The sequence below is a fragment of the Geotrypetes seraphini genome, chromosome 5 (assembly GCF_902459505.1).
Source record: "Geotrypetes seraphini chromosome 5, aGeoSer1.1, whole genome shotgun sequence".
NCBI lineage: Eukaryota > Metazoa > Chordata > Amphibia > Gymnophiona > Dermophiidae > Geotrypetes > Geotrypetes seraphini.
The window spans coordinates 14,097,230-14,112,880 of record NC_047088.1 but is presented as its reverse complement, the minus strand read 5'-3'; the positions used below and the strand labels follow the sequence as shown (position 1 = coordinate 14,112,880).

At 44.6% G+C, this 15,651-nt stretch overlaps 1 protein-coding gene across 5 annotated transcripts in view; it reads left to right on the top strand.

Annotated features, from left to right (window-relative positions):
- The window catches only part of LOC117361011 (ligand of Numb protein X 2-like), a 91,928-nt gene extending 78,735 nt beyond the window's left edge, over window positions 1-13,193 (top strand). For 4 of the 5 annotated variants that reach the window (XM_033945769.1, XM_033945771.1, XM_033945772.1 and 1 more), the window contains 3 exons: window positions 1,362-1,587; window positions 2,843-3,001; window positions 9,813-13,193. In XM_033945769.1, the coding sequence (XP_033801660.1) occupies window positions 1,362-1,587; window positions 2,843-3,001; window positions 9,813-9,948 (521 nt within the window). In that variant the 3' untranslated portion in view covers window positions 9,949-13,193. The remainder of the gene's footprint in view (window positions 1-1,361; window positions 1,588-2,842; window positions 3,002-9,812) is intronic. The other variant, XM_033945773.1, reaches the window with a different exon arrangement.
- The last annotated feature ends 2,458 nt before the right edge of the window (window positions 13,194-15,651 follow it).

Genomic DNA, 15,651 nt, shown 5'->3' with positions numbered 1-15,651 from the left:
TTTTGGGAGGAGGGAGATAGGGAAGGGGGGAGAGAAGTCCACTAGAGCAGTGTTTCTCAACTCGGTTCGGGAGTAACCCCTTGCCAGTCAGGTTTTCAAGATATCCACAATGAATATGCAATGAATAATGGAGGAAGTATATGCAAATCAAGTTTCTGTAGATTTAATGTGGATATCCTGAAAATCTGACTGGCAAGGGGGGTGGTACTCCAGGACCGTGTTGAGAAACACTGCCGTAGAGTACCAGGGACAAAGAGTTGGGACAAGGAGGGGGATTTTCAGGATAACCCTAATGAATATACAAGGAGCATATTTGCATGCCTATCACATCCATTAAATGCAAATCTCTCGCATACATATTCATTAGGGCTAGCCTGAAAACCCGATTGGCCTGGTGGTCCCCCAGGACAGGGTTAGAGACCACTGCACTATACAACTAGGGATCTTGGGTCATTTTCAGATGAAGTGTGACACTTCACCTCAGATGACTCTCAATGTATGCCACCTCAACCTTGGCATTACAGCTCCACCATTGCGCGCAGCCTGTCAGTCTCCTCATTGGTGCAGTTTAGTGCATAATCTGCATGTTCATGCATGCACCGTGCTCTAAGGCAGCTCATTGTGCAGAGTTAGCAGCTATGCAAAACCTCAGGTGTCTGCAAAATTGTGCCAACCCTGCAAAAGCTTTGTTCTCTTTTCTGTGTTAAGCCCTGAATATATCAGGAGTTCAGGCTTCTTACAAACAAATTTAACAAAAGTTGGGAGAAAATCCATTGTTAGCCGAAAGGTTGGCATGCTGTTAGTTTACTTTACATATATATTTAAACACACACACACACATTGTACCCTCTGTTAGAGGCTTCAGGACAGCTTACGGTTACAAATGAATATAGAGAAAAGGCATGGTGGTTTTTTTAGTCCACTCTTCAAGGTAATATGTAGAAATAAAACAAGAGCACAAAAGGAAGAAAATAATACCTTTTAATGTAGTTTATGATTAGCTTTTGAAGGTAACCCCTTCTTCCTCAGATCAGAAATAAGCAAATGTTGGCAACATGAAAGACAAAGAGGTGACAAAACAGTTTGAATTCCTTTGTAGTGAGAAAGAAAACCAAGGTCCTTGTTGAGTCTTGTCTGGTGGGTATCAAAATATTTTGTCATTTTGATTTCAAAAGTCTTATGAAAGCTAATCATTATAAACTACATTGTTAGTCCAATAAAAAGGGTATTAAATGAATATAGGAAAAGAAAACGAATGACAAAGTATTACATAGAACGAACAAAGAAGAAGCTGGGCCAGGTCTTCTAGCAGAAGTTTCTGGGCTCTCACTGGTAAGCGCTCTCTCCCTTGTGATCTCCAGGAGACGTGCTCTTGAGCATTAATGGGGTTGATCTGACCCATCTCGCTTACGCGGAGGCAGTTTCGGCACTGAAGTCTAATGCAGCCTCTCATGCGGTGGTGCTAAAAGCACTGGAGCTTCTTGCAGCAGATGGTCCCCTGGATCCCCCAGAAGCTCCCCCTGACACGGCCAGAGAGCATGACTTGGTGTGGTCACCACTCTGGGTTATGTGGCTTGCACTCCCCAGGTAAGTTGTTTGATTATACGTTAGAGACGAGAAAGCTCCACTGTCTGACCATCACTAAACCAGCCAGCAGCTTCGTGGAGGCGGGAAACAATACGATTAAAAGGGCTGGATTATTAGTTGTTTATTTTAGTATTTATATACCACTTCTAGCCTAAGTTGTTTACATTCAGGTACTTAGGCATTTTTCCCTGTCTGTCCCAGTGTGCTCACAATCTGTCTAATGTACCTGGGGCAATGGGGAGATTAAGTGACTTGCCAGGGTTACAAGGAGCAGTGTGGGGGTTTAAACCCACAACCTCAGGGTGCTGAGGCTGTACCTTTAACCACTGCACCAAACATCTCTGCTCTGACCGCTCTAGTCAGCCTTTCTTTCCTATGTTCCCTGTATGCCTCAGCCTGGGAAGGGAAGGCTGGAGCAGGAAACTTTCTTGGTAATAAGCATATTTAAATACCATATATACTCGAATATAGGATGAGATTTTTGGGTCCAAAAAAGTCCCAAAAATGGGAGTCTTGTCCTATATTCGGGTCTTCACTCGACCCCCCCCCCCCTCCCAGACTTGATGCAGGCTCTAGTAGGCCAGGACAGGAGGGATTCCTCCTTCCCAGCCAATACAAGCTTTTTTCTTCCCCCCCCCCCCCGTGTACCCTTTCTCGTATCCCTGGTGGTCCAGCGGTGTATGGGCAGGAGTAAAATTTCTACCCTCCTGCCCTGTGCCGCTCCTTCCGATCTCACAGCCAGCGGTGCACAGGCACGCAGGAGCGAGCTTCTCAAGCTCCCGTCCGGCCCTGCGCCACTCTCTGAATGGCTGCTGCCAGCAAGTTCTTTTCCTGTCCTTGCCCTATTCCGGCAAGCTCTGTCCTCATCTGCACAAGCCTCAAACACTTTAAAATCATAAGTGTTCGAGGCTTGTGCTGATAAGGCAGAGCTTACAGGAATGGGACAGGAAAATTGAGTTCCTGTGTGGATGGGGACAAATTTATTCTCTATTTCTCACCTCTGATGGTCCTCTGAGATGAATGAAGAATATTTTAGGATGTGTGTGGTTTTGTATGACTGTTAAAGTTAATAAACATTCTTGAGTTATTTAAAATAGGGTGCACTACTGCTAGTTTATCATCTCTGCCAGTATGTTGAAGTGTGTTAATGATTGTCGTAACATCCTGCATGTTGACAGAAGTAGTTATGATCTCCAAGAAAAGTACAGATGTGTTGGAAGAACTGGCCACTTTATCACGTCATCTTCCCTTTCAGCTCCCTGCACTACTGCCGAGACATTACCTTGCAGAAAAGCAGCCGGGAAAGCTGGGGCTTCAGCATCGTGGGAGGCTTTGAGGAAAGCAAAGGGCATCAGCCCTTCTTCATTAAAACTGTCGTACCCGCAACACCTGCATTCTTTGACGGAAGGCTGAAGTATGACACTTAGTATGCCTCTATGCTTCTCTCTTCTTGCTTTTCTCCAATGAAGTACTGAGTTCTTGTTTTCCTGGGGCTTGAGGAAAAGGTGGGTGGGAGGTGGTTATAGCAGTGGCATGTTTCAGACATTTGCTGTCATCTCTAGTGACAAAGTGCATTAGTTCTGAAATACGTCTCACTGACCTCACAGCCAGGTGAATATCCAAAATGAACACGGATGAGAGAAATTTGCATGTTCTGGATTTGGGTTCCCAGTGTACTCAAATGCACTTCGTGCATGTTTTTTTGACTGTGGATATTTAGGTCCTCTGGAAACCCAGAATATGTAAATATTTTCATGTATACCCCTTGTGGATATCCTGGAAACTGAGCCTGGCTGAGGGATTAATAGGGCAGATCCAGGAACAAATGACCAAGATTTAATGATTAACTTAGGAGATATTTTTACATAGGGTTTCAGGCTTTCTACTCACAGCAGGAAAATTCTTATGTGCACTAATATTTCCTTATTTTAACAAAAGGTGACATGCACACAATAAGCTTACAGATTCAGGTGTAGAGCAGAAATGGTAAGATTATCACCTGCATTATTTTTAATTTCTAATATTCACTATTTTGCGTGTCTCAATTATTACACTTCTTGTTAAATAAACTTTGTGGTGGACATGTCATAAATTATACAGACATCAGTCTTCAGAATCCCTTATGATATATACCAATCCAAGTTCCTGTCTTGTATATTATTATAATCATTTATGTCCACCACCTACTACCAATCTATAAAATACCTACTTAAATCTTTATTTTTTGTAAGCCTTATTACTTATAATTATTCAATTTAATTTAATTTTTAATATAAATATTTTCTTTAAAAAGCATTGTGAGCATTATGGAACATATGGGAAATTTCTAATACTAATTCTAATTGAAAGGCAACACTTAGTGTGAGATTCAGTGGATCCCACTACCATGAACGTTGGTATTGAAATTTGTTATCACAATTTGTCCTTTTGATCATCTGAAAGGCTTCTTTCTGTAAGATTATCACCTGCGGCAGTTGTAAGCAAAATCATGATAGCTGATAATGACAACACATGGGATCATGATATTTCCAATCAGTAGGTACATAAAATACAAAAAAAAATAAACACAACAACCCCTCAGCACAATCACTTTCTAAAGATCACAGTCAAGAGTGAATTTACTGTGTAAAGAATAAGGCACTGAAAAGCGACCTGATGAATACTTGCAGTTAAAGGTAGCCCATCACTTGGCAGTTATCACGGGATATCTGTAGCCTTAAAGCAGCATTGAATAGCCATGTGGTATGCAGAGGGATGTTCTTACTGATTCTGTCTTTCTCTTTGCTTTCCATTGTGGATTTTGGTAGTTCTCTGTGTTGCAGTGGGATTTTATTTTTTACTTTACTAGAGGTATATGTAGCCCCCTTCTGGGTTAACAACGCTGGATCAAGGGCTCATATATTGCCTGAAATTTTGGTATGGCAATGAGAGCAAAAAGTCAAATTTCTTCAAATAATAACAAATTATTACTTATAATGACCGGAGTTGCCATTCAACAAATTACGTACAATTGGAAAAACTGGAGTAGACTAAACTATAATTTTTGGTGGAATTCCCTATGTCATATATATAAAAGCCTGCTGTGAACTCTCTGATAAAGAGTGACACAGTGACAAAATTCATCACCTTTCCCACAGATAACTGTGGGAAACCATCTCCATGTCATTCTTTAAGGAGAGAGGGAAGAATCAGAGTATGAGTGGACCCAGCCACTGACCCTCATTGCAAAATGCTGGTGTAGAAGGACTGAGGTTGAGATACATACGAAAGAATGACAGTCTTTGATATCCAGAGCTGAGATTGTGATGTCATAATGCCTCATTCCACCAATGCCTAAGAGCCAACCTCATCAGCGATGTCACAATGGCTTGATTGTCCTATACTTGGCTCACACAAAGAGTCTGAATGGGCCCAGCCCTGAACCTCGAGTCTTGCATTGAAGAATGCTGTGTAGAAGGACTGAGGTTGAGATAGACACTAAAGAATGACATGGGATTGTTTCCCTGTGGTTATCTGCGGGGTTGAATTTTGTCACCGTGTCATTCTCTACTTTCTGATAGGGCAAGAGATTCTTCACTTCAGGATCTAAGACATACTAATTCTAGTTCAGAGTCACTTCAGACAAAGTAGTTGTAAATAAGCCCTTATGCAGTGTCACAGCATATGATTGGAAAAAACACCACACACTTCTGGGCTTCCTGACTCTTTGGTACCTGATACTTCCTGTTCCTGAATCTCTCCTCTGCATTTCTTTTCATACCACCTCATGGACTCCCACAGGTTCCTTTATTAAGCACCTGTTGGACAGCTCTCTACACCTTTTTCATGCTCCCCATTGCAAGAAACACTGCTTCACCGGATACTAGAAACACTACGAGATGCTAGGCATGGGAACGAGGCTTCTTTCTTCTCCAGATTCACAAGCATTCAGGGAGAGAACACCAGCTTCTCCTTCCCTGTTGTCTTCCAGGCAGAGAGGACAGGAGTGGCAGTGCTCCCTCCTCCCTCTGAAACAGGAGACAGACCTCCTCCTTCACGCACTTCAAGTCAACTTCCTTCTACTCCTTTTGAACATGAAGTGACCCATCCCTGGGCTGTACCACTGTGGCCACTCTGGGAAGGGCATACCTTAGCAAAATGGTTCAGTTCCACCTACATAGTCCATATGCTCCCTGTTAGGAGGATCATAGACTAAATCATAGGTTCAATCCTACTTTGTTTTTGCCTGTGAGGATGTCTCTAGTGGGTCATGGTAGGTTGTATCTCTGGTATTTAGAGGCTCAGAATACAGCCATCCTACTCTCTGTATTCTCAGGAGTGAGCTCTACTCTGTCAAAAAAGTCAAAGACTAGGGGATACTTGACGAAGTTACAGGGAAATACTTTCAAAACCAATAGGAGGAAATATTTTTTCACTTGGAGAATAGTTAAGCTCTGGAACGCATTGCCAGAGGTTGTGGTAAGAGCAGATAGCGTAGCTGGTTTTAAGAAAGGTTTGGACAAATTCCTGGAGGAAAAGTCCATAGTGTTATTGAGAAAGACATGGGGGAAGCCACTGCTTGTCCTGGATCGGTAGCATGGAATGTTGCTACTCTTTGAGGATTCTGCATGGAATATTGCTCCTATTTGGGGTTCCAGAATCTTGCTAATCTTTGAGATTCTGGAATGCTGCTATTCTTTGGATTTTGGCCAGGTACTAGCGACCTGGATTGGCCACCGTGAAAACGGGCTACTGGGCTTGATGGACCATTGGTCTGACCCAGTAAAGCTATTCTTATGGTCTTATATACTTAATCAGTTTTGTTTTATTACTGACTTATGACTTATCGGGGAAGGGGGTTAGGCTTTCTACCTTTCTTGCATCAACCTTTTCAGCCCCTCTCCTTTTAAGTTTTGTAACCCTGTAGGAAGAGTGGTTCACATTTCCATGGGGTTTTCTGAAGCCTTTGCTGTAGGATGCTCTGGGTGCCACTTACGGCGATTCTGGCAGAATAGTTTTGCAGGTAGTTTTAGCTTATAATGGTGCACTTCCATTTACATCACCTGAAGAAAGGTATTTTGATTCTAAGGTAATCCAGAATTGGTAGCAGGTTGTTAAGGAAAAGTAGTGTGATTGATGTGTTTGCCCTGTGGAATTTGAAGGAATAAAGTCCAAGAAGTTGTGGGTGAGACCTCGTTTATTGGCCAGCTTTTGCTATCTTTTGGACCAGCTTTCAAGTTTCACATTTGTTTATTTGAGACTTACTATCCCGCCCTGCAGACAAACCATCTGAGCAGCTCAAACGCTAAAAAACTGCACTTCTTTCGTCAGGTTATCACAGACCTTTGTGGACCTGAAGAAGTACCGTATTTGCCGGCGTATAGGACGACTGGGCGTATAAGACGACCCCCCAACTTTTAGTTAAAAAATAGAGTTTTGTGTTATACTCGCCGTATAAGACGACCCCTTCTTCCGCACACCTTCTCTACCGCCCCGGGTGCAGCACAGCCGGCCAGGTTCCCTTACTTTTGTGGCACTTCCCCGACTGACCGACAACAGCCCCGGTCCGACAAACCTCCCTGCCCTTAACCGCGAATCTAAATTACCTTCTTACAGCTGCTGTAAGAAGGTATTTAGATTCGCGGCTACAGGGCAGGGAGGATTGTCGGACCCGGGCTGTTATCGGTCAGTCGGGGAAGTGCCACAAAAGTAAGGGAACCTGGCCGGCTGTGCTGCAACCGGGGCGGGGCGGCCGCCCCTCTCTCTTGGTAGCCACTAGAACCGCGAGGCTACTCTCCTTCTCCTTACCTGCCATGCCTGCAGCACAGAGCCGAACGGAAGTCTTCCCGACATCAGCGCTGACGTCGGAGGGAGGGAGGGCTTTGTTTAAGCCCTCCCTCCCCTCCGACGTCAGCGCTGACGTCGGGAAGACTTCCGTTCGGCTCTGTACTGCAAGCAGAGAAGGTAGGGAGAAGAAGAGCCGCGCGACTGAGTATATCCAGCCCCGCAAGTAAGGGCATGTAAACTGTACCCGGCGTATAAGACGACCCCCGACTTTTGGGAAGATTTTAAGGTACTAAAAAGTCGTCTTATACGCCGGCAAATACGGTAATTAAAGTCTTTGAAAGCTAGCCATAAATGTAGAAAGTTAGGTTGCAGGGGAATCCTTTGTTTAATTGTTAAGAGAAAGGAACATAATCCTAAAGTAATAAGAGCTCTAATGTCTTCCCAGTTTTCAAGATAGTGCCAAACAATCTGTTTCCTCTAATTCAGGGGTGTCAAATGTCAGTCTTCGAGAGCCGCAATCCAGTTGGGTTTTCAGGATTTCCCCAATGAATCCAACCCCTGCGGAGTTCCTCAGGATCACTTCTTTCTCCCACACTATTCAATATATACATAGCCTCCCTCAGCTCCTACCTAGACAAACATGGCATAACCTCATACAGCTATGCAGATGCATCACCATTCTCCTCCCCTTCGACCACCCAGAATCCACCATGACAGGCACAATACACAGAACTCTCGAAACACTAGCAACATGGATGACAAATTGCAAACTAAAACTTAACTGACAAAACAAAATTCCTCCTCTTAGAAAACAGTAAAACTCCAACCTTAACAAACCTAGTAATAAACTCGATATCATACCCCATTCAACCCACACTAAAACTTCTTGGAGTACTAATTGACAGAGGCTGTACCATGCAACCAGAAATCAACAAAGTAATAAAAAAATCATTCATGACCATGAGAAACCTAAGACAAATCCGAAAATTCTTCGACAGGAAACAATTCCAACTTTTGGTACAATCTCTTATCCTTGGACTAATAGACTACTGCAACATACTATACCTCCCCTGCCCAGCAACCATGATAAAGCAATTACAAACAATACAAAATACAGCCCTAAGACTCATCTACTCATTGAAAAAATATGATCACAACCCAGAAGCATACCACAACTCATACTGACTTCCAATACAAGCAAGAATACACTTCAAATTCTACTGCCTACTATACAAAGCTATTAATGGAGAAAGCCCAACCTACTGGAACAACCGACTAACCCAATCCACCTCAACCAGGCACAGGAGAGCCCACGCACTATTCACACACCCACCAACCAAAAATGTCAAAAGAGGAAAACTCTAATGGCTAATGGCCACCAAAGCAGCTAAACTAGACAGACAAATCGCCGATCTGCTATCTACGACCACAGACTACAAAATCTTCAAAAAAGAAACTAAAACCCTACTCTTCAAAAAACACATAAAACCTGTTTAACATGACCAGTTCCTTCCCTAACTCCACCTACCACACACTCCTCCCATATCTAATCTAAAATGTTTCTAATTACCCAACATGTTGCTCCTTAAGTTTTCGACAATTCTTATGTAATGTTACAACTCTTGTAACCTCCTGACAACTCTTGTGTAATCCGTCTTGAACCGCAAGGTAATGGCGGAATAGAAATCACTAATGTAATGAATATGCATGAGATCTATTTGCATGCACTGCTTTCATTGTATGCTAATAAATCTCATGCATATTCATTGGGGAAATCCTGAAAACCAGACTGGATTTCGGCCCTCGAGGAGGGACTTTGACACCCGTGCTCTAAGCAGTGGCAGAGGCAGCAGCTTCATAGAGAAAACTGAGCAGGGCTGACCTGGAAGTCGCAGAGCAGCGATGCCCATAGGAAGGACAAGCAATTGACCTTTATGTGCTGTACTCATGCTTTAAATCTATTTTTTCTATCTATTGTGAGCTGGCCTGTGCAGGGGCTCTCCTCAAGCAGTGAGCAGACTGAAAGGTGGTGTTCATGAGCAGAATACTCCCATTTTGCCATGTTAGCTACCACCGCTATGAGAGAACATTCACTTGAGCTGCAAGATCTGCAGTACAGAATGACACGGGGACACATTTTTTCCCCATCCCCGCGGGAACTCATTTTCCCGTCCAAGTGAGTTCTTTTCCGGTCCCTGCCCCATTCCTGCAAGCTCCGTCCTCATCGGCACAAGCCTCAAACACTTTCAGATCATAAGTGTTTGAGGCTTGTGTGGTTAAGGCAGAGCTGACAGGGATGGGGAAAAAATTGTCCCCGTGTCATTCTCTAATCTACAAGTCACACCTAACATATCTCCCATAATTGGTGCTAATTGCCTTGAAGACGTTACTGTGCAACTTCAGACACACTTATGTAAAGACTGTGTACTGATGGCATTCACATTCCTTCTAACAAACAGGTGCGGAGATGAAATAGTAGCTGTGAATGGTGTATCTGCTACTGGCATGAGCAACGCAGAGCTAATTCCTATGCTGAAGGAACAAAGAAACAGAGTCACTCTAGTGGTGGTCTCGTGGCCTGGAAGCCTCGTGTAATGCCAAAGACTACATCAGGAAGCCTGCAGAGACTGTCGTAGTGCATGCATATCGACCCGATTGTATGGCCAGACCAAAGGAGTGAACTGAGACAAACTGCTCTTCATTCTCAATCTTATACTGTGTGCAAGTCTGTAACTCATTCCAGGGACCATCAACAAAGTTGTCGTGTGTGTGTTGTAATACATATGTAATGTCTAATTTGAGAATGAATGAAAGGCAAATTGCACATTTTTATGAGGACGTCCGGACCTATAGTGACAGGATGTCCAGTGGATCACACAGTCATCACATTGATAGCTGGTGGTCCTCATTAACACAAGAAAATAAGTCTGAAAGTTGAGGACGGCAAATAAAAATTTGGCTGAATGAATTAGAAGGGTCCTACTCCAAATCTCGTATTCATTTCTTTCAAGAACTGTAATGAATTGGAAGTGAAGAATCCATAAAATTGAAAGGTGGTGATTCTGAGGAGTGATGGTGAACTGAACAAGTACCATCTGTGAAATATTCGCTAGGGAGAAATTTCAGTCCTATGTAGCTCCACTGTAGTGTTTCCAAGATACATGATTCCCTTTAGAGACGTCTTGCATGCTAAAGGTTTATTCAGTGTAGTTGGAATGGTATGCTGAACCGTAGGGTTATCCATACGTGCTGGCGAGTATTCTGCAGAAGATGTTAATCACAACTTTTCAGCTCCTTCACCTTCTGCCCTTTCCAGTTCTTCCTTCTGTAGGCGAGCATGAAGGTGTCATTCTGACCTGTTCCCTTTATTTCTTTATTTTTTTTCCAATGGTTTTTTTTGGTCTTTTTCTGGAAGTTGACTTCCTGCTGCCTGAATGGCATGAAGTGTGCAGCTAGGAAGAGGCACCCCTCCCCTCTAACCCTTATGGGGTTCCCTGAGCTAGTTTGGAGTACAATATTGCAGATTAGAATTCTAGTCTCACATATGTTTTCCTCTTCTCGCAAGCTCCCACCTCCAAAAGAGTGTCTGCAACTCCTGGGTTGCACTTGGGCGTCTGTTAGCAGCAAAGGATAGAAGAGTGTGGGTGTTGTTTTTTAAATGTCTGCAGCCGGCCACGGATCCTGGAGGCCAGAGTGATCTTTCTCAGGGATTTTTCAGACTACTGTAGGGGCTCTCGCAAAAGAACAGCTTAGCATCTGCTAATCTATTCTAGACATTTGAAGTAGTTGAGACGATTGAATTGTAGCAATACATTGAAATAATTTAAGAATTGTGAGATAGGTTCCTTAGCAGCTCTTCAAGTTGATCATTGGAGGAGCAGTTTGATGTTGAAAGTGATCATTTGTTAAGGATGATTAATCACATATTTGTTTTTCTCCTTTTATTACAAGAGGCATTAGAATAAATGTCTAAACATCTATGATACCTTGGGAACTGGGAAGCAGTTACTTTTTTCAGACATTGCCTTCAAACAGCAAGCTGACCATACCATAGAGTGCATGAAGAATTAGGCTGGGTATTATCCTAGTACTGGATTGATCTTTATCATGATACAGAGAGGTAAATTCACAATCTTGACATGTTTGTATATACTCGAATATAAACTGAGGTAACTTTTTTTTCTCCCCCAAAAAAGGAGGAAAAAAGGTAGACTCAAATATAAACCAGGGGTTTTATATTCAAGTGCCCTGTCTTGTACCCATCCCTCCTTCCTTCTCTTCCTATGCAGCCCCCGATGCCCAGTACAGGGCTGCCTGAAGCTCTGGTAGTCCAGCGATAGGACAGGAGCGATCCTTTCCACATCCTGTCCCAGCTGACTGAACCACCCCACTTCCGAACCACCTCCCTGATCCTTGCACACCTTACCTTTAAAGCGCTGGTGGTTTAGCAGGGCAGGGGCGATCTTCCTATGCTCCTGCCCCATGAGAGCTGCAATCAAAACATGTCTGCTGCAAGTTCCTGTTGCAGTCTCGAGACCGTGGGAGCTCGTGAGACTGCAGCGAGAAGTCGCAGCAGGCATTTTTGATTGCGGCTCTCAAAGGCAAGAGCATAGAAAGATCGCTCCTTCCCCGCTTCACTGCTAGACCACCATGGCCTGTAAAGGTAAGGTCTGCAGGGAGGTGGGGTGGTTTTGAGTCACCCAGGGTAGGATCACTCCTGTCCTGGCTCACCGCTGGACCGTCAGGCCTTCAGGCAGGCCCAATAGAAACCTGCAACAGGTCTGGACCATTTTCTTGACCCTAAAATCTCGGTTTATATTTGAGTATATATACCGTTATACCCTGCAATTGTCTGCTGTAGCTTACATAAGATTAATAAAGGTTTAAAGCAGGAACATCAAGAGTCATACAGTGTGGAATTTAAGTCCCGAGTTATTTGTTCAGCTCTGAATTTTGGTGAAGTTGTGTTTAAATGCTGTCTTAGACAGAAATGCCATTTGTCTTTCTCCATTCCTGAGTGTCGTTCTGTCCCCTTTAAAATAAATAAATTCAACTGCTTATGTGGAGAACTATTGCCAGAACAGCAACATTGTACCTTTGTAAATTTCTGTTCTAGCTACTCAATCAGAATCCCAGGTGTTTAGTGGTTACTTGCGACACTAGTTTTCAGCTGATTTTATAATTTATTATCCTGTAGCACCAGATGTTTTCAAACTGCTGCCGTTAGTGAAAGAGTGTCCATTTTATTTGCTTTGACTAGTCAGTGGCATTTTACAGGTTCACCGGGTGCTTTAACCTGCTATACAACGATCTCTTAGTGGCCGCACCAACTCTTTGCACTACAGTTGATCCCCAAATCATCCTAGCTATAGACTTGAAATTCTGTATGAATATTTTATATAAATTATTTGTTGTAATATTAAGCAATAATGTGTCAGGACTATTTTTAATCTATGTTGTGATTTTTGAAGCTTAGTACTTGATTAAGGGATGTTGGGTTTTATAAAAAAGGCGATTTTCCTACTCTGGGCTGATTTGCAAAATGTAGATATACTGTTTTATTTTTGCATCACTTTAATGAGCAAGAATTGTAAATATCAAAGTTAACAACAGTGCCTGTGGTGAGGAGGGAAACTTACCACCTCCAACAGCCATGTAGAATTGTAAAAGTGTGTATCCACCGTTGACAGCTTTGGTGTGAAAAGTCAGATTATTCTTAACCCAGAACCTGTAGTTTTATCAAGTTGGAGGTCCTAATTCACAGACCTGCCCTGTTGAAGGCCAGTAGTGAAAGCTTGGATGTATTTTGAATAATAAATAAAAATTTTCTTTTAATAATAGCACTGCCTTCTTTTATTTTTGTTCTGTCATGCCCTCTCCCAGCCTACATTTCCCTCCCTTAATTTTGTGCTGTTTGCTAGGTTCGTGACAAAGCAACAAAACCCAAAGGAAAAAAGGGAGGGTCCAACATTGTCTGCAGTGAAAAAACCAACAAGGAGCAAACAAACCAAAACTGCAGATATGTACAACGATGTAGGCAAACTTTATTGTGACAACAAAAATGTAATTAAAAACCTTTTTACCAAACAGGGGACCCAGCACGGTCCATGTTTCGGACAACCTTCATCAGGGGTCCATGGTAGAAAAGGGAAAAAACATATGTCACAAAAAATACAGTGAAACATACAATAGAAACAAACAGATAAGATGTAACGCCGAAGGTCACTAGATATTGTAAAATCTCGGCATTACATCTTATCTGTTTGTTTCTATTGTATGTTTCACTGTATTTTTTGTGACTTATGTTTTTTCCCTTTTATACCATGGACCCCTGATGAAGGTTGTCCGAAACATGGACCGTGTTGGGTCCCCTGTTTGGTAAAAAGGTTTTTAATTACATTTTTGTTGTCACAATAAAGTTTGCCTACATCGTTGTACATATCTGCAGTTATCCCAGGACAAGCAGGCAGGTATTCTCACTAGTGGGTGATGTCATCCGACAGAGCCCCGATACGGACATCTTGCAAGCATGTCTTGCTTGAAGAAACTCAGAAGTTTCGAGATGCCCGCACCGCGCATGCGCCAGTGCCTTCCCGCCCGATGGTCCGGGCGTGTCTCCTCAGTTCTTTTTCTTCCGCGGAGCTGAGAAGTCTATCTTCAATTTGCGCCCATTGAATCTCTTTTTTTTGCCTTCTATTTTGCCACGGGTTGAGATCTTTTGGCTCTCCTGTGCATTTATTTCTTTCTTTGATTTCTTTTTTCAAAAAAAAAAAAATTTTTCCTTCCGATACCGGGTCGGCCGCGTGGCTGGGGCCCTGCGCCTTCGACCTTGCGGTGGAGCTTTTCCGGCCTATGTCCCGGCCGATTACCGGTTTCAAAAAGTGTAGCAAGTGCCAGCGCGCGATTTCGCTCATGGACCCTCATCGACGCTGCTTACAGTGTCTGGGACCGGGTCACTTCCCGAAATCGTGCCGGCCTTGCTCCACTCTGATGGCGAGAGCGTTTAAGCGTCGCTGTCTGCTGTGGGAGTCCATGTTCAAGATGGAAGCTTCATCGGATCCTGCAGCTTCGACATCGACATCGACGGGTGCTTCGACTCCTTCAGCGAAGCCCTCTGCCTCCCCGGCTGCTTCGGGCCTCCTGAAACCGGCATCGTTCACACCGGTTTCGGCCCCGGCGCCAGTGCCTTCCTCCGTCTCCTCGGAGCAGGTATCGACCCTTACAGTTCCACCGGTGGTGCTCAAGGTGCCGAAGACTGGCAAGCAGAAGCACGCAGCACCGAAGGACCGCGGAGACCGTGCGGAAGGGCCCCCTTTTGGTGCGGATCCCTCCATATCGGCTTCGTTGCGGTCTCTTCTGGAGGCTCAGTTCGTGGAGCTCATGCAGACCATGGGGCCTCGACTGATTGCCACCATCCAGGGTGACCTCCCAGCTTCGGCTTCGAGGGGCGGACCGCCCCCTCCTCCTCCTCCTCGCCGCACGACCTCGTTGCTCGGCGAGGAGGAGCGGCGAGCGGTGTCCGGGTCCTCAAGGAGGTCCTCCGTTAGTGCTGTGCCTCCTTTGGAACCGATTCCCTCGAGGAGGGCCTCTCTTAGTGATATGCCTCCCTTGGAGCCCATCCCCTCGAGGAAAGCCTCGTTTAGTGACCTGCCTCCCTTGGAACCGATTACTCCGCCCCATGACTCAGTGTGGCGTCCACCTTCGGGGCCACCCAGTCCTGGGCATAGCAGGAAGCAGGACGAGTTCTTCCAAACCCCCTATCAAGCCTGGGCGGCGTCAAGGGAGGCACCGACTCTTCCGCCTCTGCGATCGACGGCATCGAGTCCGATCTGCTCCTTGGAGGCGTCTGACCCAGTTTCTCACAGACGGGCTCGATCCCCTTCCAGGCATCGATCCAGACATTCTTTGAAGCATTCCTCTCGGCACTCGACCGTCTCGCCTCAGAAGAAATTGCCTCGGTTGGGGTATGCTGCTTCGACTGGGTCTCCTCCTCCGGGCCCGGAGTTCAAGGACCCTGAGGTTTTCTACTCGTCCTGTTGCTCGCAGGCCTCTCTGGAGCCTGAAGCCTCTTCTTCTTCTAGTCCGTCTCGCAGACCGGCGACGGCGGACCAACTGTCCTTTTCATCGTTCCTCAGGCAGATGGCAGATGACATGGACATTACTCTCGATGCTGGGTCTCGATATTCCAAGGAGTACCTCGATACCATGCACTTGCCTCGTCCTCCGGCAGAGTCCTTGCGGCTTCCCCTGCACAAGCTCCTCGACCAGACCTTCATGCGATGCTTCGAGTCTCCTTAC